This window comes from Urocitellus parryii, chromosome 3 (assembly GCF_045843805.1).
Source record: "Urocitellus parryii isolate mUroPar1 chromosome 3, mUroPar1.hap1, whole genome shotgun sequence".
In the NCBI taxonomy this organism is placed as follows: domain Eukaryota; kingdom Metazoa; phylum Chordata; class Mammalia; order Rodentia; family Sciuridae; genus Urocitellus; species Urocitellus parryii.
The window spans coordinates 45,879,069-45,906,733 of NC_135533.1; the positions used below are offsets into that span (position 1 = coordinate 45,879,069).

The window sequence follows — 27,665 nt, forward strand, 5'->3', positions numbered from 1 at the left end:
ATTTCATTTGGGGTACGTATATTCACACTGTTTTGCACACAGTCTCCAGAAAGTTTTGCACAACTGAAATAATGTACTACCTACCCACTAAACAGCAATTCCCCCTCGCCCTTTGACAACCCATTCTACTCTGTTTCTATGCATTTGACTACTCTAGAAGCCTCATGTCAGTGGAGTCATATAGTTGTGACTGGATTGTTTAGCTTATCATGATGGCATAAATATTCATCCAAGTTTTAGCACATTTCAGAATTATTTTTCTTTCTTAAGGCTGAATAATATTCCTTGTATGGATAGACCACATTTTGTTATCCTTCATCCATCAGTGTATACTTGCTTGCTTCCATCTTCTGGCTATTGTTTATATGTGTGCAGATATCACTTCGCAATCCTGCTTTTAATTATTTTGGGTATATACCCAGAAGTGAAGTTGCTTGATCAAACATTAAATCTTTTTTTAAAAAAGATGAATATTTTTTAATTTTTTGAGCAACCATTATTATGTACCTATCATTTTACATTCCCACCCAGAAGGCATGTGGACTGCAATTCCTTCATATCCTTGCCAACACAATTATTTTCTGTTTTTTAAAAAATAATTATAATCCTAATGGGTATGAAGTAATCTCTTACTGTGGTTTTAATTTTCAATTCTCTAATGATTAGTAACATTGGATACCTTTTTCATAAGGCATTTGTTAAAAGATAATTTTAAGTGCCAGTTTTCTTCTTTAAGAAGATGAGAATTTCTTTATCACACAATAACATTGAGAGAAATCTTAGTAAAATTTAGTAAGATATAATCCTATAAAACACTATCCAAAGTTCAAAATAATGAAATATTAGTATTCTGCTATGGTTTCTCAGTTAGTCAAGAATATTACTTTTAAAAAAAACCCTGTATAGTTAATCTTTCATCCCTTGCTTTAACTCATGAATTTTCTTATCTTGAAATTCCTCTCAAACAGCTATAAGCTTCCATTTTTCAACTATTTTATTATAAGTGACCAGAAAAATGCATGTCTTTATTTCTCATGAAATGGAAGCAAGAAATAAATATACCATACTAAAAAAATTATCAAAAAATAACAATAACCAATTTCTCTTACCAAAGTCTATGTGATTTTAATAATGTCATGTGTAGGATTGTTTATTATTTGCTGAATTTACCTACCCAGCATTAGGCACCAGACATCCAAAGATGAAACAAGATAGTCTGATCTAAAAATACAATCTAATGATGAGAGCAGTCAAGAATCTCATCAAATTTAATACAGAATGAATGACATATGGACAGTGAGAATAAATTGCTCAATATCTTATGGGAGAAGAGCAAGATAATAAGTTAGAACCCAGCATGTACTAAGGGAAGAGGTATGAGATGTGAGCTAAGAGAATGAGGTAAATACATAGTGTACTTTGGAAATATTTGAAGATATCAAATACATAATCAAAGTTTTTCCATAAATCCTGTTAAGTTTGTCCTCAATTTCTCTTGACCTTGCATTTTAATTGTGGTTCAGTACTTGTATCTCAATAAGTAACTTGAATGGATTGATGTGTACAGATTTAAATACTTCACTGATTATTGCTTGAATTTTACACAAGTTGAAACAAACAATAATGTTTTATCTGTCTCGTTTTACAATCATAATCTTACAAGGTCATTTTCTATTAATTTATTTTGTATTAAATTTGTACTTCCTTGTTACACAGAAGTGGGAGAATTTATAGTCCGTAAAACAGTTTCATGTTTTGTAAAAAGTTTTTTATCTATTTTATTCTCACTGCCAAGGCACTGATTTCCTTAGAAACTTATATTATCAAATTTATTTAACTTAAAAACTTTAATTAGAAGTGATGATATAGAGAGGGAGAAGTCACCTTAATATTTGAACTTACACATTGATAGTTTTAAATTAGCAGTGAAGTTGAGGTGCTCCGTTAGAGATTTGTGCTTGAGCTAAAATTAAGCTCTTGGGTGAGATGTGGTTTCAGGTTCTGATGGCTTTTGAATGGAATTAATATCAAATAATTTCTGATTTGACATTATCTGATGCATACTGAGATGCATCAAACACAGTTCTATCATTGTGCATCTGAGCACACCGAGATGAACAGAACTCAAGTAATTAGATCAAGGAAATACAATTAGAGTAATAAATTGTAATATAACCAGACATGTAAGTAAGTCTTCCACTTTGAGTGATTTAGTTAGTAATAAAGAATAATAGAAATATTCCCTCTTTGGGAGATTTATTGAAATTTGGTGAATATATATATATATATATATATATATATATATATATATATATTAAGCACTTGCATAAATCTGCTCTTATTTTTTGCATATGAAGGTTGCTTGCCTCTATACTAAGCTAAATAAAAGAGGTCATACTCATGTAGAATTTTCTTTGAATTGAAGGGCTTACATAAATTGAAATGCTTACAAAGAGATAAAAGGGAATGCATTCAGAGACAAAAATTGCAAGCAGAACTAATGTAGAAATAAAGAGAAGTTGTCCCATTTTGAGTCTTGCTTTCTGAGTGTCATTTTCTCTCTCCACACTTGTAGTTATAAAGGCAGTTATGTTCATATTCCCCAGCTTTCATGAGCATTGGCTGATGTTAGTCCTTCTCTCTGCAGGCTGAGTTCTGAGGGTAATGGGGGGAAAAACCCAGTTATTTGGGTCATTCAGTTCTGCTCTTTTGCTTCTATTGGGAGGGAAACCCAGGAGGAATCCATTCAACCATCAAACCTCTCTATTCTCTTTCCTTAGACCATTTCTATCAAAAGTCTTTATTTAACTGTTCTTCCTTGGTTGGTGTCACTCATGTACATTGCTATATGAGAATCTGGGTTCAAGGACCACTTTAACTGCAATCTCCTTTAATCACATGGACATGTCTTGATTTTGTGCTTGTTTTGCTTAAGATTTTGTTTCATTTTTTTACAGCAGTTTTAGGTCTCCAGGACTTATCTTGTTTTAATCAATGAAAAACAAAAGTAGCTAACATGTAGCGAATGTTGCCTCTTGTGTCTGCTCTAATTTAATCCTGGCAATATCTGTATAAAATAGAAATTATTTATCCCATGGGTCTCACAACTTTGATACAGAACCAAAGCTGAATGTGGAACCTTTTGCCACCTGTCTGTAGTGTTACCACTATGCAGCTTCTCTCTCAAGAACACAGCTCTTTCCACTTGGTAGAGTTCACCTGAAAGCTGAATGAAATGAATGAAATGAACAGCACTCCATATTCAATGTGGTTCTGGTCAAATATTAAGAAATAATTATTTCTGCATTAGAAGATTAAACACAATCTAAAATGTTAATTTGCTAATATTTCTTCCTCATGAAGGATATAATCTGATCCTTAGTTTTAGATATCTTATGATACATAGGCATTTCCAACTTCCATATATTATTAACCTTAATCTATTAATATTCAGTTCACATGAAAATGGAAAAATGCAATGCTATTCCTAATAAAATATATCAAGTATGATGAGTTACTTTTTAATTTTTTTTTCAGAAACACCCAAAGGGTTATTTCAAAAAGCAGAGGTACATTCAAGGGAAAATGTGTGCCTACTCTAGAAGGAGAGACAACTATGCTCCTTTTATTTAGAAAAACATAATGTTACTCTATTACTCTATTTTGACTCAAGGGTGTTAGCAGTTTTAGTGTTAGCATTAATTTGTTTTCTTTTAATTATACAATTACTACATTCATTTTCCTTAGTAAAATGGAAAAACATCCCAATTGCCAAATGCCGATGATATTTTCTTAGGGTTTTAATGTGTAGTCTCATTAGGTTTCTGTTTTCCAGCTGGTAAAAGTTTATGAAGCCAGAATTTGTTTCTCTTGGGGGAATTTTGCTTGCACATTTTAAAGATAACAATTGCCATTTTCCTCAGGTGATTTGCATCAATACTTGCCCTTCATTATCACAGCCAAAATAGTTTTTCACTTCGAAGTCTCACACAGTTTTGATACATTTCATCTGTCCTTCCAAAAACACGAATAGAATACCTGCTGCATATTTTTTTAAAAAATATTTTTGGTTCTTCATCTTTAGAAGTGTATGTTTAGAGAAAGTCTAGGAAGCAACATGAGATTTGTTTTAGACCTTTAGAAAACATTGACTTGAAATGGGTGTGGTTTCACATGCCTGTGATTCCAGCTACTAGGGAGGCAGGAGAATCACAAATTCAAAGCCAGGTTGGGTGCCTTAAGAGGCTCTGCCTCAAAAACAAATTTAAAAAAAGGGCTGGGGATGCAGCTCAGTAGCAGAGCGCTGTGGGTTCAAGCCACAGTACAAAAAAAAAAAGAAAGAAAATTATTTTTTGATTTGAACTTTAATTCTAAGCATCCTTGTCTGGTTGCTTTAATAATTAAACAGATAAAAATAACTATTTATGGTTTTAATTATGGTATTTCTAAAAAGACATAAACTTAAGCTCCATCTGCCCTTTGGTAATATTGCTCTATCCACATGAAATTTTAAATGAAAATGTATGTCAGCAGAACACTGGGATTCTCTTGGAGTCCTTTCTACTTGGCTTGGTGCATCCAGAGAAAAAAAAATACAGTAAAGAAATAATTTTGATGCTGCTATTTTTATTCAGATACATGCAGAAAATTGATAATAACTGAGATTTGATTTCATACCTCACATTGGCTTTCAAATAAATTTTCTTCTAATTTGGCTTCACAACTCTGATTGGTGGATATTACCCCCAGTTTAAAAGAGAGGACATACAAATTCTGAGGAGTGAGTAGCAAGTCCAGTCCCTTTGTTAGTACAATTAAACTTGGGAGTTCTGCTCACAGCCTTGTTAGAAAAGCTCCTCTACATTTTCCAAGACTAGATGCCATGAAATAAAAGAAAAAAAAATGGAGTAAGCACTTCTAAAGTGATTTAAATTACAAGGTATTTAAACCTTTCTCTTTCACCTTGTAATTTAAATTATAAAACACTTAAGCCTTAGATTAGAACTTTCCATTTAAGGAAGTTTTTTATTTTTTTATTTTCTTTTTTTTCCCTCTGAGTGTGAAAAAGAGAAATATCCCTGGAAAAGATAAACAAATCAAGACTGCTCTTAGAGAAAGTCTATGAAGCGATATGAGATTTGTTTTATACCTTTAAAAGACATTGACTTGAAATGGTGTGGTGGCCATGCCTGTGATCCCAAACACTAGAGAGGCTGAGGCAGGAGGATCACAAATTCAAGGCCAGGTTGAGTACCTTAGGGAATCTTTTATTTTGTTCACAGCTGCAAACTTTTTTTGAGACATTCCTGAAGACAAGTTCACCACTTCAGGCATTTGATAATATGAAGGAAACAATCAGCAAACTCCTTCTGGCCGCTCAAGTCTTCAGTGAAACGTCTACTCTGGGACCAAAGACCTTCCATAGGTAAAAATGAATTTTAATTTAAAAAAGAGAAGAAAATAGCTGTCTTCCAAAAATTGTTGGTATGATCTTCTACATATATATGGATCCTAAAACTTCAGAGCATGTTGTGCACTTGTTAGTAACCAAATACTGGTGACAGGAAATAAATCACAAAATCTTAAAATTAATTTTTAAATTGTAGCTTTCTTTCAAATTCAGCTATTTCTAGTATATAGACTTAGTATTTGTTGGTTGCAGTGTTACCCATACCTAATAAATTTTATTCTTGGCTATCTAAGTGTTTCAAAATGTAGAGAAGGAAACAAACATCTTTATTAATGTGTTTAGTAACTCCTAGCCTTGTATTTCAGTATGTTGAGTAGTATAATTGATTGCCTTTGTTTTAAGGGTATGCTAAATTGAGTATATATATATATATATATATATATATATATATATAGAGAGAGAGAGAGAGAGAGAGAGAGAGAGAGAGAGAGGTTCTTTAATTTATTATACCCATTATTATACTTTGTACATGAATAGGCATCTCACATGTAGGAATTGAAGAGTTTTTTTCTCCATATTAAAATTTTCATGGAATAACTTCATACTTTAAAGTGTTATGAATATGTTAGATATACTTGCACTTTCTTTAAGAAACAAAACAGATTCCAAATCCAAGAATCAATTATATGTAATTTTTGGTTACAGATATTGACATTTAATTATGTAGTCATCAACTATATGATACCAAATAGTAGAGTCAGTGTAACAAAGAGAATATATTTTCATGCTGTCTTATGTTTTTATTTCAGATGTAGATTATGCTTTCAACTTTTAACTTTTGATATTGGTTATGACAGTCTCAGGTACCCTATAGTGCTTCAGGTGAGTTGCCAAAGGCCTTAGTGGTGTGAGCTTCCAACTCCTGGTGAAGGGTATGCATGTGTGTGTGTGTGTGTGTGTGTGTGTGTGTGTGTGTGTGTGAGTGAGAGAGAGAGAGAGAGAGAGAGAGAGAGATTTTCATTTACAATCACAAACTGATAAACAGCAACCTGAATTAAAGCCATTATAGGCTCATATGCATTGTGGTTTTGAAATCAATTAGTATGTCAGGATTCTATGAGTTCTAATCCCCACTGTGTGTTCCTGTTCATGTAGAACAAACATGAATTTTTCCGTGGTTCAGCCACTGTTTATGAAACAAATGTGAAATAAACCTAAGTATTTGTTAAATGAGAGAAGCAAGATGCATAATGGAAAATAGTAGACTGCGTGGTGCATTCACATGGTGCTATTAAAAGGGTAACTCTTATTCTTTGTGTTGGAACATTTAGTTTTAAATTGGTCTGTTTTAATTTAAAAATCCATGGGGATTTTTGAGATTTTTCCCTAGTATAAATATATAGAAATTAGAGTGCTTTTGTATACTTTTTTTCTTCTTCTTGAATTCAGCAAACACTCTCATATCATCTCCCCAAACATATTTTTTTTTCTTCTAAAATAGCCCCGAGGGGCAAGAAGGTAAAAACCAATTTGGTTCAACTAGTCTACAGAAAGCTCTTTCTTGAGTTCTGGTGTAGGAAGAAGGGAAGATAAATAAAATAGCATGAATAACCAAAATTCAAATTCATATAGCATTATTTGTTTTCAAACTATAATTCAGGAAAAGCAATTATAGACATTTGGCTGAATAACTTTAAGATTTACCTATAAAATTTTGAAACTTTGGCCAGGTGCAATGGCACATGTCTATAATCTCAATGCCTTGGGAGGCTGAGGCATTTGAGGCCAGTCTCAGCAACTTAGTGAGGCCCTAAGAAACTTTGTGAGAACCTGTCTCAAAAAAAAAAAAAAAAAAAAAAAAAAAGCCTGGGCCTGTAGCTCAGAGGTAAAATGCAAAAAAAAGTTTTTTTTTTCTTTTTGAAGTTTATGAAATGACATCTTATAATGACCAATTTAGCTTTACTTTGTACACATATCTAATAGTTGATATTAGGATTTTAAAAATGTGCACTTCAGAAAAGTGTTCTGTATGATCTTTGGTGAACAAAGATTCTTCAATTATAGATGGCTTTAAGATAAGCTAATGTTAGCTTATCTTAAGTCACGATTTAATCACAGTTTTCTTACCTTAAAGAATTGAATCTTTAAGAAAACATTACTCATATTTATAAAACTGTTGACCTCCAAAAAGACCACTAGATGTCAGGTCTGATCTACAAACAACAGGAAATAAATCATTTTAGAAGTAATTCCACTGAATTAATTCATGGAAACTATTCACTGTGCTTTGACTCTTTCAAAGGTGCACGAGTATTTGAATTTTCAAGATGATGATAACATGGATTTTGAGGACCAAAATACAGAAGAATTCTTGTTAAAAGACACTTTCAATTTTCTCTTCTCCAATGACTCTTCACTTTCCTTATTTTCAGAGATATTTCAGAGACTTTATAGATCTGGTGTATTTAAGGTGAGTGCCAATTTGTGTGCTGATGAATGTTTTTTCAGGTCTTCTTTAGAAGGTGACATTTTCTTTATTATGTAATTAAACAATCTGAGAATTTGTTTGAAATTAATTGACATCTATGTTGCACCTCTCATTTCTTTTCTGACCTGAGGAGCAACATTTTTAAATCAACTAAGTGTGTGCATAAATGATTGTGATAAAATTGTGGGTTGAAAATGAAATAAAGCAGTTCATAATTCAGAGGGAATGTTTGTGTATATTATGACTAAATCATATTGTATATTACAGAATACTTTTAGAAGAGTGTTGGAACTTTTTGAAAGCAATCTAGATAGCAGAAAGTGCTTCAGATGGACATCAGAGATTTAAGTTATAACTTTAATATTTTAAAGCATTCACATTTGTTAATGTGTATAGCCAGGTGCTGATGATACTTCAGAATAGCATTGGTGAAGTTTTATGGTTAGCACAAGTTTGCTTGATACATAAAATATTATACAGATTCCTAAGTATTGTTCCCTATATATTTTTTTTTTATTTTATAACCTATATTTTAGAGTATTTGGAGGAAGGATGTGAAAGGTCTCATAAAGATCAATGTTCTATTTCTCCTGCTCTTGAAAAAGTGAATGTGGGAAAACCTAAAGTATGTTAAACCTCAAATGTCAATGTCCCATATATAAGTTCATTAGTAAATATTCATTAAATGCTCTGAAGGCTACAGGAGACTCCTGCTGCTTTCTCAAACCAAATTGTCATACCCATTCTCTCTCTTGTTCACCTCCCCAACCTTACTACCAAAGCATCATGAAGCTTTTTCATCCAGGTTGTCTTTGTCAAATATGAGGTTTACTTATATTCCAACTCGTCATTGTTGTGACGAATTAAAGTTACTATGCACTATGTAACATTAACTTTCTTATCTGTTTATAAAGTTTAAAATTTGGCTTATGAAGTAGGAGGCAATTGGGGTAAAAATGATTTAAACTTTAGCTATTGCTTATGATTTTTCCCTCCTATTATTATAGGGTGAAAATGAAAACTATCAAAAGGACCTAAATCAATGTCTGGCTTTAGAAGAAATTGACTCAATTATGACTTTCATAAAGGAACTTGGGAGTCTGGGGCAGTTCCAACTGGTAAAACAAAAGTGATGTTTGACCCCTCTTGATTATTAAGATTATAAAAGATTGACCTTAAATTACCTGCTTTTGACTTCAAACTAAAGATTCCTTCTTTCTTTCAGAAATCTAAATAGTAGATGAGCAAGATTTATGTTTTACTTTAAGAGTCTGTACAAAACCCATGACTTATCAAAGATAAGAAAAATATATGGGATTAGTATAGCTTCCAGGATTTGACAGTTTTTAAGGGGAAAATGTTAACATTTTTCTAAAGAAGTTTTGCTTTTAGGCTTGGGACATTTACATACAACCTAAGTTTATTTCTGCTTTTTATATCTTTTTAATTTGTATAAAATCAATATAATTGAACAAAATAAAAACATTTTAGAAAACTACCTAAATCTTAATTTGTTTTAACTATATAACAAATGTCAGAGAAAGAAAATGTAAATAATTACACCAAGTTTTACTGGTTTCAGCCTATTAAAGGAGTATTTGTATGTGTTTTCTTGGACTTTGTTAATTTATTAATCAGTATCTAAGGATGATTTATTATATATAAATGAGTATGCTCAGTGAAAGCTTTGTTTTTACTTCTGCCATTTATACAAATAGACAATAATGATTTGCATTTTTCCATCTAAGACTTGTTCATGTAAAACAACCTTTTAAAACAATATTTTAAAAGTCCATTAATAATTCATCTTAATCTGACATATGGCTTGAGCCTTTTTCTTGTTTTTTTTTAATTTATGTATACATATCTGCTGTATGAGCTGTACCAAGTTATTGAGTTATTTAGTGAATGTTTGACATTTGCTTTTATAATTTAGCCCATTTTTGGAGGTTTCAAAATAAACTTATTTCCTCAAAGATAATTTAGTTTATATATTTATCATTTTGATTAATTTAAATATAGTGCTACATACATGGTAATTTAGTTCAATACTATAGTTGAGATGCTGTGACTATAGAATATCTCTTGGCATAATGCAAAAAAAAAAAAAAGAACTAAAGAGTTATTTTGCAGAAACCAGATAACCAGAGGTTATTTTCATTTATTTTTTTAGTGAGAGGAATACTTCTTGCCCTGATGTAATTCACTTATAACAAAGAGGATTTGTCCTTATTTTTCCCGATGCCTGATTCCCTCTGTTATTTAGCTGCAGAAAGATATGTTAGTTAACTTTAACAAGAAGGAGAAATCAATTTCTCCTTGATGGAAGACAGAGAAGAACTCATCCCGTTTGGAAATGTAATTATTCGACAAAATTAGTTCCTTATAAAAAGAGGCATCTACCTTAACAACTGCCCAGAAAAATTAAATTACAGTACTGATCAATCAACAAATTTATTTTTAAAAATATCTAACTGGATATAAAACCTTTCCTAGTAATATTACATTTTAAGTTATTTTCCATAACTTATGCTGATACTTTGTGTTTTAATATTTCTTTTCAGCTCTTTCCATCTACCACTCCTGGGATTCGATCTTTGATGCATGAATTTTACGATACAACAAATCTTTTGGGAAAACCTGGCTCAGTTCTGACCCAGTACTGGTCTCTTTTAAATGTATTTGAACAATTTTGGCTCCTGAATAAAAAAGCCCAGCTACATCCACTGGAATGGTAAGGTAGCCACAAATTTGAACTATGCAATCCAAAAAAATCTCCAGTCTAAAGATTGATTTCAAAAGGCTTTGCTAACATTAAAGAAAGCAACAAAAAGAAATGTGTCCAAAAAATTCATGCTCTGGAAAATAAATGTCTTTTAAACATTGAAACCATAATGATTCTGGTGGTCTTTAAACACTGTAACAAAAATATATCTAACGGTTTTTAAACCAACAAGACTTGACTCCTTCATAAAATAATGCTTAAATTAAAAGTTTCAATATAGCTTCATTCCACGATATGTATCTTTGCATTACTGGCAGCAAGAGAGAGGAAAGAATTAGGTGAGATTTGTTTGCAGCAAAAGAGGAAAGAATTAGGTGAGATTTGTTTCATGAACCATCTGACTGCAACCTGATACAGTAATAGTATTTATTTAGAGGGTCTTAGAAGCATGACTGTATTCTGGGCAAATCTAAATTTAGGTACACTTAGTCTGTCTTTTTATTTGCTTTGTTTTGGTAAGGTACCTTCCCATCCTGATGAGAGGCAGTAATGAAGGAGATGTGTAGGCGATGCGTTAGTTAATGGTACAGGTGATGCATTGGTGCATCAGAAGTTGGCAAAGGAGGTGCTACCTAAGATTTTGTCTACTTTTCTTTTATATGGATAGAATTGAGAAAATCTGACTTTTCTACTGCCAGGCAAACAGAATTAAACCTAAACCTCCTAGGAAGATGAAAGAGTAATCCACATGGCATACTCATTTGCATCTCTTGTAGTCACCCTGGGGATGGCAGCAGTTCTATTGACTTACACTTTATTTCCTTCTGCCTCTGGAGGTATTGAAAATGATTCTAGAAGAAACCCTTTTTGTAATTAAAAAATACAAATAATCATATATTTGAAGACTTCTTATAACATCTCCCAGGATCAGAACCCATCCTACTTGTCAAACTTTATGAACTTGGCCTTATTCTCTTAATACATGGAAGTAGTAGGCCTGACAGAAGGTTTTGTTTGTGTGCTTGAAAATTAAGTTTTAAATAATATAGCTCAAAGCCACTTTGCTTTCACTTTGCAATTGCTCGAATAATGCAAGACTGTCTCATGCCCTATTATAGATAAGTGAAGAACGGGCTGGATTTCCCAAGGAGCTTATTAAAAGATTGTTTTTAACATTGAGTAAGTTCCCCTGAGATACACAAGCTTTTGAAAGTTTGCTCTCTAGCAAGTTTTCTCAAGCTGCACATATGCTGTAAGGTTAAGTATTTCACTACTCTTACATTCAGATGATTGGATTCCCTTCCAGTAAGGAAACATACTGATAATAGTCAGTGTTGAGTGTAATTTGAAGGGAGCAGGACTTTTTTCAATTGCACATACATGGATTAGCAGGCAAGGCTCAGAACCTTCTGACTCCGTTTCCTCATCTTTAAAATATAGATTATATTATCTGCCATGTATTAGTTCAGTAAGAACACATAAAATAGCTTCTGTGTGCCTGATGCTGTGGCACAGGTATGCAGTAAATTTAAGTATGCTTTTATTTTCATGCTTTTATACCATAGAATGGTCACTTTAGCTTCTATAGTGGGGATAACTTTTTTCTTTTTTTACAGGAAAACAAAAAGACATTTGAAAGAATTACCTAGATCAATATTAAAACAAGTAAATTTTAGATTCTTACCAAAAAAATTACTATATTGCTCCTAGTAATTTTTTTAAAAATTCAGTTTTAATTATCTTCAATTTATCAGTGAGCATATGTATATTTAATGATCATACATGCAAGAAGGATGCATATATATTGTATACATTTTCCAAATGAGGAAACTGAGGTCCTAAGATGATGGATTATTTGCTCACATTGGATAGCTACTGTAAATAGAATTGGGACTATGACCCCAGCCATCTCATCCATGGTCCAGTACATTTTTCCAGTGCATTATGTAGACAGAATGGTCATCATTGCTTATGCCTTGAAAATGGTCACCTCCAAGATTTTCTATAGAAAAAGTCAATAAATCATAGACTACCTATGGAATCTAATGACCATTCTATTTTCTAAATTAAGACCATTTGCTTGTAGTAACTAGGTGAGGAAAAATAAAGTCAGAGCATTGCAGTAGTAGATAATAGCTATTGTACTGTGCCCCAAGGCTCAGAATCCAGAAGTCCCAATTGAATTAGTATAATTCTGAATAGAATGGAAATCTTAAAATTCATATTTGTGCACCATCTGCTAATTTTCACTTTGCTAGAAATACAGTGGTATTTGTATTTTGCTCTAAGGAAATGCTTTCCAAGAAAATTCATGTGGATTCAAAACAAATAATTTATTCATAAAATTACCCAAAAAATCACTACAAGATGCCTTTCTGTACAAAGTACATCATTCCATTAAGATAGTAACATTTCCAAAATTCAGTTTATGTGCATTTTATGTTGCATCTTTTGCAAGATATATTGCTGGAATTAAGATTGCAATACAATTATCACACCTTCTGACATTAGTGAAATGTTGAATTCCTTGACTCTTCTTAATTCTCATTCTGATGGTTATATCTTAAAGGAATTTAATATACACTATTTCATCTCTGCTCTGCTGCAGTACCCAGCACAAGATCTGAGACAATAAATATGTATAAAACATATATAACATAGAGCATTTTATTTAATTCTCATAGCATCCTTGTGAAGTAAGGCAAGTATTGTTATCTCCATTTTGCTGGGGTGAAAAGAAAGACCCATTAGAACAGGAAAGTCACATCAGGGGCCTCCAAACCATCTTCTGTATCATCAGGACCAGCAGTTATCCTGTCTGAAATTTAGATTATTTTCATACCAAATATAAGAATTTAAAGGACATTCTGGCCAAGTAGTTAGTTATACAACAGAGAAAAAGAAGTGAATTCAGCACATTATTATCTGACCTTTTTCTGTTCCGGACCAATTATCAGAGTTCAAGGGACAGAAGACTTAGTGACATAAGTCCTTACGACATGCTACAATTAGTTTTCTCATATTCTGGGTATGTTTTTCCCAGGTTATGTCTCAGAGTTTCCAAGACTTTTTTGCTTCAAAAACTGTGTAACTTTAGCCAGAGATTCCAATAACAATGTGCGTTTTTGAATCGCTTCTGTTGGACCCAAGCTATCTGAGATTGCTCAGTGTTGGACTGAAGAGTGACTTTTTGCCCTGGTTTGCTTCAAATGTGCTTCTACTGATTAGAGATGATGAGATTTCCACCCATCTCCCTGGCGGCTCACTTGCCAGTCTGGAGGAATAAAATCCAGAAAGTGTTTCTTTGTCTTCATCAAAATAACTGTGCCCACATGGAAGAAAAGATAGTGTACTTGATGTAACTTCCATGAACTGTGTTTGCGTCATTGATCCAGGGTTGTTTGACATTGTATTTGCAGGAATTCTTTCATAGAAGACGAGAACATTGAAAAACCTCCAGTGTCATTTGATACACATGAAATCAAAAAAGGTAAAACCATATAGTTCCACTTATTTTAACATAAAATAAGAATTGCCTAACCAAGATTTGTGTGTGTGTGTGTGTGTGTGTGTGTGTGTGTGTGTGGTTAACTGCATTAGCCATCAAAATTGAATATTAGACAAGGAGATGTTGTTTTTCCTCAAAATTAGAGTTTTCTTCCTATAGATTAGAGAGTTGGGAAAAGTACACGGAAAAAAGTATTATGATTGCTGGTGGATGCATAAATTACAACAACATATATTAAGGGGTCATTTAGCAACACATAAAAAAAAAACTTTAAAGATGATTCTTACAGACCAGGAATTCCACTGCTGGATATTCATTTTAAGGAAATAATTAAGAACATATAAAATTTAATTAAATAAATCAGGAATAAAAAGCATTTAGAAGCACTATTGCCATGACAGTAGATTAGATGTATAAATGAAGCTAGAGTCATCCAGCGAAATTCTATAGAGCCATTTCAATATCATGGAAAAATATCTATGACATGAAATATGTTTAGGATATATGAATAAATGTAGCAGTTGGCTACTAGCAATAGAAACCCTAAGGAAAATTAATGGTGATTTTGATTTTATGTCTTATGCTTATCTGTTTTCGTATTTTTTCCTTCTAAATTATACCTGAGATTTTTTTATAAGAAAATATTTCTAATTTTAAAAAGAAAAAAGGAAAGCAACCACCCATGTGTCTACAAATTTTTTTAAAAATCTAGGTTTTTCTATTATAAACTAGGATTTAATCAATTACATGGTTCTCATTGGTGCCCCAGCCTCTAGACCAGCAGCATCAACATTGATAGGAACTTAGAGATTCAAAGCTCCTGATTCATGATATGAAGCTTAGTCATTTGCATTTTAACAAGCCTCTCAGATAAGTCCAGAGCACACAAGAGTTTGAGAACCACTGATTGTACAAAATGAATCAGTTGGCTTAGTGCAGAATTAATTATAAAGGGGTATTATGACTCCTTTTCTCTCTCCTACCATTTTTCTCTTTAAATGGATAACTTAAGCACTCTGTATGTTCTTATTCATTTATTTATTCATAAATATTTATGAAGGAGTTTTTTTTAAGATAGATGTTTGGCTAAATTCAGAAACTTTGAACAAATTGCAGTGTAACCAACTGAATAGAATTTCTGAATTCTAATGATTTAAGAAATTATAGTCACTGAATCATAAAACTAGGAGGATCTTCAATAGATAACCTTCAGGCAAAGGATGACATTAAGACCATTCATTTTCACCTTTAATATTATCTTATTTGAAAGTGAATAAAAAAGCTTTCCTTTTAAAATCAAACAGCTTTTGTTTTATTGTAATTATTGGTTTTACTTAGAAATGCTCACTGGTATTATAAAAGCTAATAAAATGTATTTTATTAAATTATTCTTTGAGTTAATTAAACATGTGTTTTAAATTTTAGTTAATAGTTTTAACTTAAAATTTACATTTCTTTTTTAGCTGCAGCTCCACAAATTATGAACAAAAATAAAGATATACATTGCAGTGATGGTGAGTTGATATTAAAGTGTTTTGGCAGCATAATCAATGGTTAGGCACAGTTGCTTTGGAAAAAAGAAGTCAGTTTTTCATATTCATGTATCTTTAGGCTGCTAGTTTGATTAAAATTTGAGAAGTTATTGTCTTTTTGATTGAGTCAATATCCATCCATTTTTGCATGACCAGAGTGAAAGGATTATAGCATAAACTGTTATGTTTATTTCAGGATAATAACTTCTAAACTCATTTGGAGGGACCCAAGGGGTTCTAAATCTTTATTTTGGAGGTCTCTCAAGTGGAAGAGTTTGCTATGATGCATTGTACTTGAGTAAAGAAAAAATGCATTTGAAAGCAAGCATTGCTAACAGGAAAGGAGAATTGATATTACTTTGATATTTCCTCCCTGTACTCACTGCCTGAACTCCCACCCCAGAAAATACATTTTATTTTCTTCCTGGTACACTATTGTCTGAACTGTGGTGGGGAAGAGACTAGTGAAAAAACTAGGAGCAGAATTAGCATGAGCATTTGTTGAGTGTCTACTCTGAGCCAGGCAGAGACTGGGTGCAGCACTAGGAAGGCCACTTCACCTGTTTGGGCATCTAGATTCTCCATTCACCTGTTTGGGCATCTACATTCTCGTTTGTGCAATAGAAGGTTTGCACCAATGAGCTCATCATTTTCAGTTCACAGGTAACATGGTAAAGAAAAGGGGAACGAACCTCTTAGAAAAACTCTTCAACTCTGTTCATGTTTTTATGTTGATAAAAACTAGTCCTACCTGTATCTTCAAATAAGCTTTTATGATATAGGATATGTTTTAAAATCTTGATGATGCCTCAGAACTGGTGGGCTTATCTTTAAGAGTCTAGGCTATTCTTATGTTTAGTATGAGTTATGGTTTTCCCTCAAGAGAGCAATAAATTTCTATGGTTCAAAGAAATCCATTAAAAGCAATCAAAACTTCCAACAGCTTTCCCATGTACACTTGCCAAATAGGTTAAGTGGCCTGCTACCATCATACCCCACATTGAGTTCTCCAAAGTTCTTAGGTAAATTGGCCTGAGACAAGTTGGGATTGGGTGGGGAAAGAGTCCAAGGAAACACCAGGTGTTGGTAGGCCGAAACTCTGATGATTCAGTTTGGATGTCAGAGCTAAAACAACTTTCAAACAGGGGTCTGGGATACAGTGCTTGAGACAGGTGAAAAGTTTTTAAAGAGACCAAAAATAAGGACTTGCTAAAATCTTGAGAAGAAAATAATTACATATTTCTGTCATCTCAAGGAGGGCTGAGGTTCATTTTATTACATGTGCAAGCCCCACTAAAAACCATGACTGTTAAGTGGAATATAAAAAGAAATGTAAGAAGTATAAACCGAAAGGAAACTGTCTCTCAGGGAACCATTACAAAAATATACCCTACATTTAAGTACATTTCTATGCTTCATTATGAGAAAAAAGATCTGCTCCTTTCTTATTCATTTAGCTGGTTCTGAGCATGAAAGCATAGTGTAATTATTTATATTCCCTTTGTGGCTAGGCAATGGACCTCTCCACAGCACAGTACATATTCTCAGTCCAGTTTGCCTAGTACTATGATGAGTTAACAGCATCCATTGGAATTAAATTTCTTGATTAATAGTATCCTGTTTTTACTGTGCTTATCCCAGTGCCTTTAACATAGAATACACTGGAGATAAAAATATTGATAGAAAATGAATGTTATTAATAAATAGATGAATTTAAGTTAAAAGCTATGATCTATTTCACTATGAACTCTGATAATATAATCTCTGCTCTCAGTGTTGTATTTTTCCTCTTTTATTATAAGAAAATTTCAGGAGCTGGTATGATTATTTAAATTATAGATTCAGTCTTCTTTTATGTATAAGCCAGATAAAACCTTGGGATTGTTATTTAAGTAGTTGACCCAATTCACTGAGCTATTCATTAGGATTGGCTAGTTATTTTTTTTTTAAATTTAGACTTTTCTATAAAATGGAATTATAATATATTTACTATATTATTATATCATTATTTTTAATTTATACTTGACTAGTTTTTTTCCTATCACAGGCTGAGAATGTGGGTGGATGGGCCCGTCGAGGATGGTTTAGAAATACATAGGTTTGTTCATTTTGTTTTCATGCATGATGGCATCTATTCTGAGACCAGGTCGCTAGATCTAGAATAAAGCACCCACATGGTTGGTGGGTTTCATCCTCATGCATCACCACATTCGTCAAGGAAACATAAAAACTTTGATCTTGAATACAAAATCCAGGACACAATGGGAGAGGCAAATGGAGAGCAGGACAAGGGTTTGTGAAATGCTTTGTTTGCCTTCTTAAGAGCTTGAATTTGACTATGGAAATGATGAGAAGTCATTGCAAATGGCAGACAGACCATCAGATTTGACTTTAAAAACATCATTGTGATAATTGTATAAAAGCAGAGGAAGGGACAACCATAAACAGAATCATCTCCATTCTCTAAGTCCAGTTTTATAGTTTCCTGCCTTGAATTGTTGTCTTTTGTGTTGCTGTTGTTAAACATCGATCAACATTTTATAGAAAGGCCACGAGGGCAAACTCTCATCTTACTAATTTCTGTAGAATTTTCTCTATTTGTCTTTCTGGAATGTTGTTGACTATTGAAAATAATTGATGGAACACAGTACTTGTTGACATTTCTTTGAAAAAACATTTTACTAACCCACTGGGTGATTTGTCCATTTTAAACATGAAAACTTAATATAATTTAACTGTGGCTGGTCCATGTTCTTCTATAGCTTTTTTTTTTTTTAACTCTGTGAAAATCAGCTACTGTGAAAATAAGCTGTCAAAGAGAAAGATTAAAGTCTTGGAATCATCAGTATGAAGTCATATTCTAGATTCTAAGGCAGGACTGAGCAGAATATAGGATCTCTTTTTGACATTTCATGGCCCTTTCCCATGTTGAGGTGCCCTGGGAAGAAAGGGGATGCAGGACATTCGTGTGGATGTTTTCATGAGGGTTTTGTTTAATACTGGAGTGCACATTCTTCACTCCACCCTACTCCCTATAAGTTACTCTGTCAACCTCATAGCAGTTTGATGACATTTTCCATTAAGAAATATACCTTATTGCCTGCTGGTTTCCTTCTGTGACCACCCCACAAAGCCATTGTCCCCATTTACATAGTTGTTGATAGGCCATAGACATCATAAAAAGGTTATCATCCCACAAGAGAGACATTTCCCCCAACTTCTGTGCTTTTAAACTTTCAAGGGCTGAGCAAAAATGCCACCTGTACAGCACCAACTAAAGGCAACAGCTGATATATGTAAATTCTGTGAAATTTGAAAACTAGGAAATGTAGCTGAAGCCACAAATCAACTATGAACAGGGTGCCAAATGGACAGTCAGTTGTGATCACTGAAATTGTTCAAAGGAATTAGAAGGAAAAAAAAAGTTAAAAATACTCGATTTAAAATATTTTATCCATTTGGCAGATTTATTTTGTTGTTGTTCTTGTTTTAACAGATAAAGACACACTATGTCATATCAAGGAGATCTTCACACATCCACACTTGGAACTAAATCCGGACTTTAATCCAAGGATCAAAGATTATTATTCTGAAGTCCCATTTGATGTGGTAACGGTGACAATCGGGGCAGTGACGTCTAAGTGTCAGTGCACAGTGCACCTGTATGAGCGGGCAGGGCCGAGGTATGGGGATGCTCATTGGGCTGGGTTGGGACAGCTCCCTGAAAAGCGGACATTCAATGTACCCTTTAAAAGTGGTTAAGGAAAGCGAAGCCATTGATCATTTGGAGAGATTTCCAGGGTGTGAAATCTTTCCCCTTTTCAGGCATTATGTGCTCACAGAGAACACAGAAGTGCTACTCATCTATTAACATTCTTTGTAAATAATATTCATGACAATGTTATAACAAGGAAGAATCTGGTTATAGGAAACCAACGAGGAATCATTAAGGAAAATTCTATTTGTTGTCTTGATGCTTTCGGGTTGTTGGAGAGAATCCTACCGAACAGCAACGTCTTTCTACCACAAGCCAACACTTCAAGTTTTTAGATAACTGGGGTTCATTGCTTAAACATGTTAGTGACAATTTGTGGACATAGTACCCACTAACCTGGTCTCTCAGGGATATTTTTTCTATCCATGCTTTTGAAAGTCACCAACTCTTTTGTCTATAATTTTGAACAGAAAACAGACTCTTATTACTTGCTGTGTAGCAAGGAAAATACTCATAGTTCCAGGCTGTTGGGAAAGAAAAGTTCTTAGCATTCCTGGTAGTCAAGAGAGTCTGATAGAAGAAACAGAGGGCCAAGCATGGTGGTGAATGCCTATAATCCCAGAGACTCCGGAGGCTGAGGTGGGAGGATTGCAAGTTCAAGACCAGCCTCAGCAATTTAGTGAGACACTGAGCAATTTAGCAAAACCCTGTCGCAAAATAAAAAAAATAAAAAGGACTGGGGATGCGGCTCAGTGGTTGAGTCCCTCTGGGTTCAATCCCTGGTACCAAAAAAAAAAAAAAAAAAAAAAAAAAAGACCCATCTAGGTCACACCCCTGGCTCTATCATATAATTTTGGACAATTTGCTTACCAGTTGTATGTAATGGTCTTATATTCTAAATAGGGATCATCACAGTTTCTATATACAGTTACTGTGAGTACTACATGAGATAATGTATTAATGTATAAATGAGATAATTAATAGCATCAGTTTCCTTCCCTTTAGTTAATGGAAGGCATGACTTGCTCTGCAAGGTGGAATAGAAGAGTACGATAAAACAAATCTTATTTATTTATTTTTTTTCATATTTGAGGTTTCTTATGAGATTGTATAGGCCTTGCCTGGTTTAAATGCACATAGTAGGCATTTAATAAATATTGATGTCTGAATCGGTTTGGCTTGAATAAATGTCCCCTATTCATAACTATTCATATCTGTTCATATCTACTCTGTCTCTCTCTTCCATTTATCTGCAGCTTTGCCAACTACCCTCTTGGTTTAGGAATGAACAAAATCTCCATGTTTGTGGTGGATGAGTCTCCAGCAGAGGGTGAGATTCTGGTCACATACAAACTCACCATCTACAGAGAAGACCGCCCAAGCCTGCCCTTCTTTGAGGACTTCACAGCGTGTGGTTTTGTGCAGGTAAGTGAGTTTTACATTTGCACAGGAGTTGAATTGGGAATGATTTTTTTTTTTAACCCAGGTGAAAAATGCCAAATGAAAACTGTTACAAGATATCATATACTCTTAAATGTAAACTGTGGTCTCTGTAAAAGAGTACAAGTCCCAGGCAGGTAGCTGAGACACCACATTATGAGCAGTTTTCTTTTTAGTGTGGCGACTATTCCCTGCCCTCATTGTCCTCAGTGGGTTTATCGTGGTTTCTGTTTTTTAAAAAAAGTTCTGAATACTGGCGCTTAGCTGTGAAATTGGTTTCATGTTTCCTCATTAAATCGTGCTGTTTTTCTTGGATTTGTCCCTGGATCGACTTTTGAAAATTTAAACTAGATTCAGTGGAATTTATTTTAAAGAATGAGAGGAAAACTTATGGGAACGTTTTTTTTTTTTTTTTAACAGAAAGGATACTGAATAAATGAAATTAGATTTTCTTGGGATAGATACATTTCTCATGTCTTAATAATTTCTCAAGGTTGGAGTTTCTCCTTTGAGCAACACAAAACATTATGTAGCCATGTTAATTATGGAAGAAGATGACTGCTACTCTGAGAGATGTTTCTATTTGGTGGCTTTGCTCTCTGCTTTGTTTTTTGAACAATTTCTACCATTATGCTTCTCTACAGTCGATTCCAGGGAAGCAGTAATTGGCACTCTCATCGTGTATCTACTAATCTACTTAAAAAGTATAACTGCAAATACTATTATATTGTCAAAAGGGTGTGTGTGCCACTGGGAACTTGAAGTACAGAGGATTAGTTAAAGAGAAATAGGTCCAACCAGGCCTCAGTGGCTGGTACAGATTCCACGATCATTTGCATTTTTACTTAGTGGCTAGATATGAATATCCTGCTCCTGACCCGTCAGCATCATCTCAACTATTCCCCAAAGCTAACACTGTCTCAGAAGGGAACTTATCCCTGAGACACATTTTTCAAGGAAACAAATATCTCTAATTAGTAAATTATCACTAAATTGAAGGGAATTTCACACTGATCTAGAGAATGGTCTAAAGAAAGACTAAAATCTTATTTTGAAAGCTATAAATAGATATAGTACTTGGGGGAATTAAAGGAGTAGGTATCCCATGGTCAATAGGTTCATATAGTAATGGATTAAACAAAGTTAATTATTTTCTTTGACTATAGAACTTTTCTGTTAATATGCTAATTTAAGGAGTGGTCCTTCAACAGGAGAATATGTATATACTTCATTCCCACATTGATTTGATGTCATCTTAATGGGATAGATACCAATGCTTGTTTTTTTGAGGAAACATTGGGTTAAAGTTTAGAGAAAAAAATCAAAATTTGTTGCCTCTAGTTTTCCACTTTCCAATCTGCTTTTTTTTTTAATCTCACTATTTTCTGAATTGGAAAACAAGTAATAAAGCCACACCAAAAATGCTAAAAAATTAACAAACACCTAGGGAAGGGACATTTTGTGTATGCATATGTTTTTATGTACATAATTTTATTTCCATACTAAATACTCTTCTCTTTTTTGGTAGAGCAGTTTTTCTTTTCTACACTGTTGATGAGACTATAAGTTATTTGATGACTGGAAAAATTTGGTTGTATCTACTAGAGCTAACCCTATACATCTCTCATAGAGTTATAGGGTTTATAATCTAGCTCTCAACCCAAGATAAATGAAGTTGCATGGCCATCAAAAGATTTATGCCCCCAAATCTTCATTTCAGTTTTATTCATGACAGCTAAAAGCTAAAAACAATTCCAAAGAAAGGAGATGAATCTGGTAAGACATTATTGATGTGTTTTTTGAAAAATGAATTACTGACACATACACCATGGAAGAATTTTCAAAATCTTATATTGATGAAAAGAAGCCAGCTATACGAAGACATATTGTATTTCAGTTATAGGAAGCTTAAGAACAGGAAAAAACTTATCTATAATGATGAAAATCAGAATAGTGGTTATCTAGAAGGTATGTGTAGCTCTCAGCATGAGGGAAGTTTTGGGGTAAATGTCTGACATCTTGATTTGGGTGATTTATATAACCAGGTGATATTACACACACACACACACATACACATACACATATATGTATATCATTACATATCATGTATATATATATATATGTGTGTGTGTATGTGTGTAATATATATATAAATTGTACACTTAAGATTTGTTCATTTTACTGTATACAAATTATGCAAATATAAAATATATGCATGTATATTTAGATAGATTTGCATATATAAACTTTACCTCAATAAAATAATAAAAATCCAGTGGGAAATATGTACTTTTATATTCCCTTCTCAAATATTATATTGATCGGAAACAAGTTAATTACTATACAATTATCTTAGACAATAGGTTATATTAGGAATTTTTTACTATAATGTGGAGAAATATATTAGAAAATTCTTGTGGGATGAATCCTTCGGAAGATCACAGAAAAGTATTTTAGTCATTTCTTATAATCCCTTCCATAAGGTCTTAATTTAAAGTTTATATGTGGTTCTATAATAAGTACTATATTTTATAACAGGCAAAAGTGTCTAATAATCACTACTATCATTTAGCCTTTCTTTTAGAACCTTCCAAAGGGTTAGCCAAAAAAATGAGATAGGAATAATACTGATTTCTTTAGACACTTAACCGAGCATAACTGGCCTCATGAATTGGGAAATGTCAATAGCAGAAGTAAAAGTTTCTCACCAGAGGCTCTGGCTAACCTTCTAGTCTGTAGGCCTTCCCTTTACTTCTTTCATGTTTAATCCTTTTAGGGTCTTTAGGTTTCACTGCAAGCTGATAGCATGGCAAAGATTCCAATACAAAGAAATAAAATTTCTACTCTTTAGATAATTTTTAGATATTTGAGAATTAATAGCTAAGAAGATATACACTATGAGACCTAAAAAAATTTGTTTTTTCAAACCTTCCCGTTTTTTTCTGTCAACAACCATAGTGCCTTCACCATATTATTAAAGCTGAAGTCCAGGGTTGAGTAGTGCAAATTAAATTGTAGGCCATTCTATATGAATCCCTCAAATCTATACATGCAAACTTAAAAGGAGATAAATTCAATTTTAATCATATTTATTGGGGAAGGGGAAATTATAATTTCTCCTGACATTTAAAATTAGATTTTGGTCTAATGACTCCACTATTAAAATTTAAATAAACATTATCTTAGTTCATTTGTGCTGCTATAACCAAGTGCCTGAGATTGGTTAATTTATAAAAAAATAGAAATTTATTTCTCATAATTCTAGAGGCTGGGAAGTCTAAAGGCATTTTGTGTCTGTCAAATGAAGGCATTTGGTGTCTGACAAAGGTTTTCTTGATATGTCATTTCATGGTGGGAGGACCACAAAGGGCAAAAAGAAAATGTGCCATGTCCCTACATGGGGAAAGAGATAAAAAGCAGAAAATGGACCTAAGCTAGCTCCCTCCAGCCCTCTGATAAGAGACTAATTCATTGAGCAGTGTGCCCTCATGACTTAATCATACCTGCAAAAGACCCATTTCTCCATGCTACTGTGATGAGGATTAAGTTTCAGCACATGCATTTTGGGGGACATTCAGAGCACAGCAGACACAAAAAGCCATCCATTTTCAACTAAGCAGAAAAGGAGAATTCAACTTGTTGTTAATAGAGCCTCCTAATTTCTCCTTCCTTCATTCTCTTACCTTTTGGGCTTTGACTATTTACTTCATCATTTCACCAAAAGATGAACAGAGAAAAGTAAGAAAATGAACTATGATTCTTTTTTAGTTGAATGGTATGAAAAGCATACCATTCAACTAAAAAAGAAGTACAGTGACATTTCAGTGAATAATGAAATAAATTAAGTGATTTGTTAGGCGTTCTTGTATCATTTATATTTTCAAACATTGGTAAGTATCTACTTAACCATAGTGAATATTTGAATTTATTTAATGCCTATATTCCAATTGTTATTATGCCTTTGGGGAAATTGTATATGGTAGCCTCAGGGGCAACTCTTAGTGTAGTTATTGTGGTTAAGGGGGAAAATGATAATTTATGTGACTGATACAAATAGCTATATTGGGAGCAGGATATCTCAACTTCAGGACTGTTGACATTTTGGATCAGAATAATTCTTTGTTTCAGAAGTTATCCTATACATTTAAGATGTTTAATAGCATCCTAACAGATCTCTATCCATTAGATTCCAGTAGTACACCTTTTACCCAAATTGTGACATGCTTTCAGATACTGCCAATGTTCCCTGAGAGGTAAGGCTAACTCCAAATGAGAATCATTGATTTAGACCAGTAATTGATGCTGCTTTCACACTCTCTTATGCATGTTCTAGAAGTAGAACTAATTTAAAAGCAATCCTTTAGTGTTGTATTTTAAAGAACTATTCTTATTTTTTCCATCCTTTTGTTTTTGATCATTTCTAGTTGGTGATATTATTCAGACAGCTCTTTTTTATATTCACTAATCTGCCATCTTTTTCTGTCTAACTCAATTATTGCAATCACAAATATGCATTCAATTATAGAAAACATGTTCTTAATAAAATATAAAAGCATCATATAATACACCTAGACTGTTTTTTCATTTTGATTTATGCATAAATAGTCTAATGTTTGCTGTTAGGAAGAAAGATTTAGAAAGTAATAAATAAACTGTTATTGTAGCTGGAAAAGCATCATGTTTAGGAATTAGTAAAAATATTTATGTTCTAAGGAAATTAAAATACATATGGAAAACTATTTCTTTTAATACCCCTTTTCAAATCAAAAACATTTAACATGGATACAATATAACATCTACAGAAGTTGACTTGTGCACATGATCGATGGTCTCATATACATTGTGCCCCCAAAGTCTTGTGCCAAAATAGAGCCATAAATAAAATCTACAGGAAAGTCATATAGCAAAAGCCTAGAAGACTATGCTTCATGGATCTTTTGCTAGAACCAATTTTCATCTTAAAAAGGATTATAGTTCACAAAGGGAAAATATTAAGGGAAGAAAAAACTAGTATTTTTTTAAAAAAAGATTTTTCCAATATTGAGTTATACATTTAAAGCTGGTGTTTTGCTTCTTTATTTTTTAAAAAGCCACTTATACATGGAGTTATTAAATGATCTGTGAATGTCTCCAATTATACTATATGGAAACACTTTATAATTCTTTCATTTATTTTTGTTCTTTTTTAAGACCACAGAGAGCTATTATAAAATAGCTCCAAGTGATAGTTACCTATTACCTGAGAAAATATTCATGATAAATGAAAAGAAGTACATTTATCAATAATTATTTAATAAAAGCCTATTAGTCTTCCAAAGTTATAATATCCATTACATATTCATTTTAGTAATTTTTAGTTACCTTACCTACTTTAATTTATCAGAAGAATGTGATTTAATTTTTCACCAATAGAATCTGTGCCATAGTGAAATGCTGTCAACCAGTAACAAGTTATTAAATAGCTTCAATGCACTTTGTTCTTTGAAACATACTGTGAGTCTAAGGGCATTCAAGACCACAAGCAGCAGCAGAGGCAATAGTAGAACCCAGCATTGCTAGAACTTCTGTTATGTGCCAGGTTAGCGTAAGCACTTTACCTTCCTCAGGGTATTGCTAAGTTATTTAGGGCCTTGCTAAGTGACTGAGGCTGGCTTTGAGCTTGCAATCCTCCTGCCTCGGCCTCCTGAGCTGCTGGTATTACAGGTGTGTATGCATTCTTTCACGTTTTGCTAAGTGCCTTTGTCTTAGCCTCTGCAATTACTGCAGGTTCTGCCTTCATGGACTGAGTGATCCTTGACCAGCTTTCTTCAAAAGACCACATAGCACCAAGGGTAGTGAGATGTTATTCTATGAGCAGTGTGCACACAAGGCGTTCTAAACCAATAGGCCTTCCCAGTGGCCAGGAAGCATTTACATACATTCAAGGCAGGAGAATCTTTGGCACTTTGTTTTCTTAAAAAGCAAGCAAAGATGGAAGGGGTATGTTCTTAAATTCATGATCTCTTTCAGTGTTTATATAAATGATCTTTCTGTGTTGGTGAAAGAGTGATGTTAAACACTCACCTCATGAGTTAATGTAACTTATAGTCAGATAAGTTACTATTTAAATAAAAACTTTTGCTCAGCACATCTGTTCTGCATGTTTCTCCAACCCACATCTGCTTCCTTCACTAGAAGAGGCAAACTTTTACTATCAGTGATGCAGCAGAGCCAACACAAAGTGGAGATATTGGGTCTTCCCAGCTTCTGACAACATCTGGAGAAGTTTTTCTGAGTGTAAACTTCTGTTGTATTCCCTCATTTTTGTGATAAAGTTTATGCTTTGGAATTCCAAGAATTAGTCTTCTGATTACTGAACTGGACAGAGAAATAGAAAGGAACCATGAGAGTTCCTTTTTTGGTTTTTATTTGCTTGTTTTTTTATGTTCTGTCAAAGCAGCTGGATTTCAACTGTGACATTTGAAACTTTGAAGGAGACTGGCCCCAAGAGAAGTAGACAAGGGGATTCTCTGATTACTTCAAGTCCTAATACCCACTTTTTAAATGGGCTTTAACTCCTTCAAAGGGCCCCTAGCTCTTTTATCTCTCATCTCCATAGTTTTTTTCATTTTTAAAGTCCAGATAAACTCTAGCAAAGGTCCACACCGGAAGGATGAGCAGCATGGTGAGATGCTGGGTGCTGGCTTAGGCATTTTTACGTTCTCCTCCCACAACTAAACCAACTCCAGAACAGGATTGATTTTTCAAAAGACAACTTAAACAACAAAGTTGGGCTCTCTGTAGGATACACATCATTTCTTGCATAAATATACATGATGGTATTTCAATGTATTGAACACTTACTTTG

At 33.3% G+C, this 27,665-nt stretch overlaps 1 protein-coding gene across 4 annotated transcripts in view; it reads left to right on the plus strand.

The window, feature by feature from the left end:
• Positions 1-27,665, plus strand: part of Cped1 (cadherin like and PC-esterase domain containing 1) — a 282,983-nt gene that overhangs the window by 113,559 nt on the left and 141,759 nt on the right. For all 4 annotated transcript variants that reach the window (XM_026388702.2, XM_026388703.2, XM_077795957.1 and 1 more), the window contains 9 exons: positions 5,283-5,425; positions 6,220-6,292; positions 7,713-7,880; positions 8,906-9,016; positions 10,463-10,632; positions 14,043-14,113; positions 15,595-15,645; positions 19,160-19,346; positions 20,635-20,803. In XM_026388702.2, the coding sequence (XP_026244487.2) occupies positions 5,283-5,425; positions 6,220-6,292; positions 7,713-7,880; positions 8,906-9,016; positions 10,463-10,632; positions 14,043-14,113; positions 15,595-15,645; positions 19,160-19,346; positions 20,635-20,803 (1,143 nt within the window). The remainder of the gene's footprint in view (positions 1-5,282; positions 5,426-6,219; positions 6,293-7,712; positions 7,881-8,905; positions 9,017-10,462; positions 10,633-14,042; positions 14,114-15,594; positions 15,646-19,159; positions 19,347-20,634; positions 20,804-27,665) is intronic.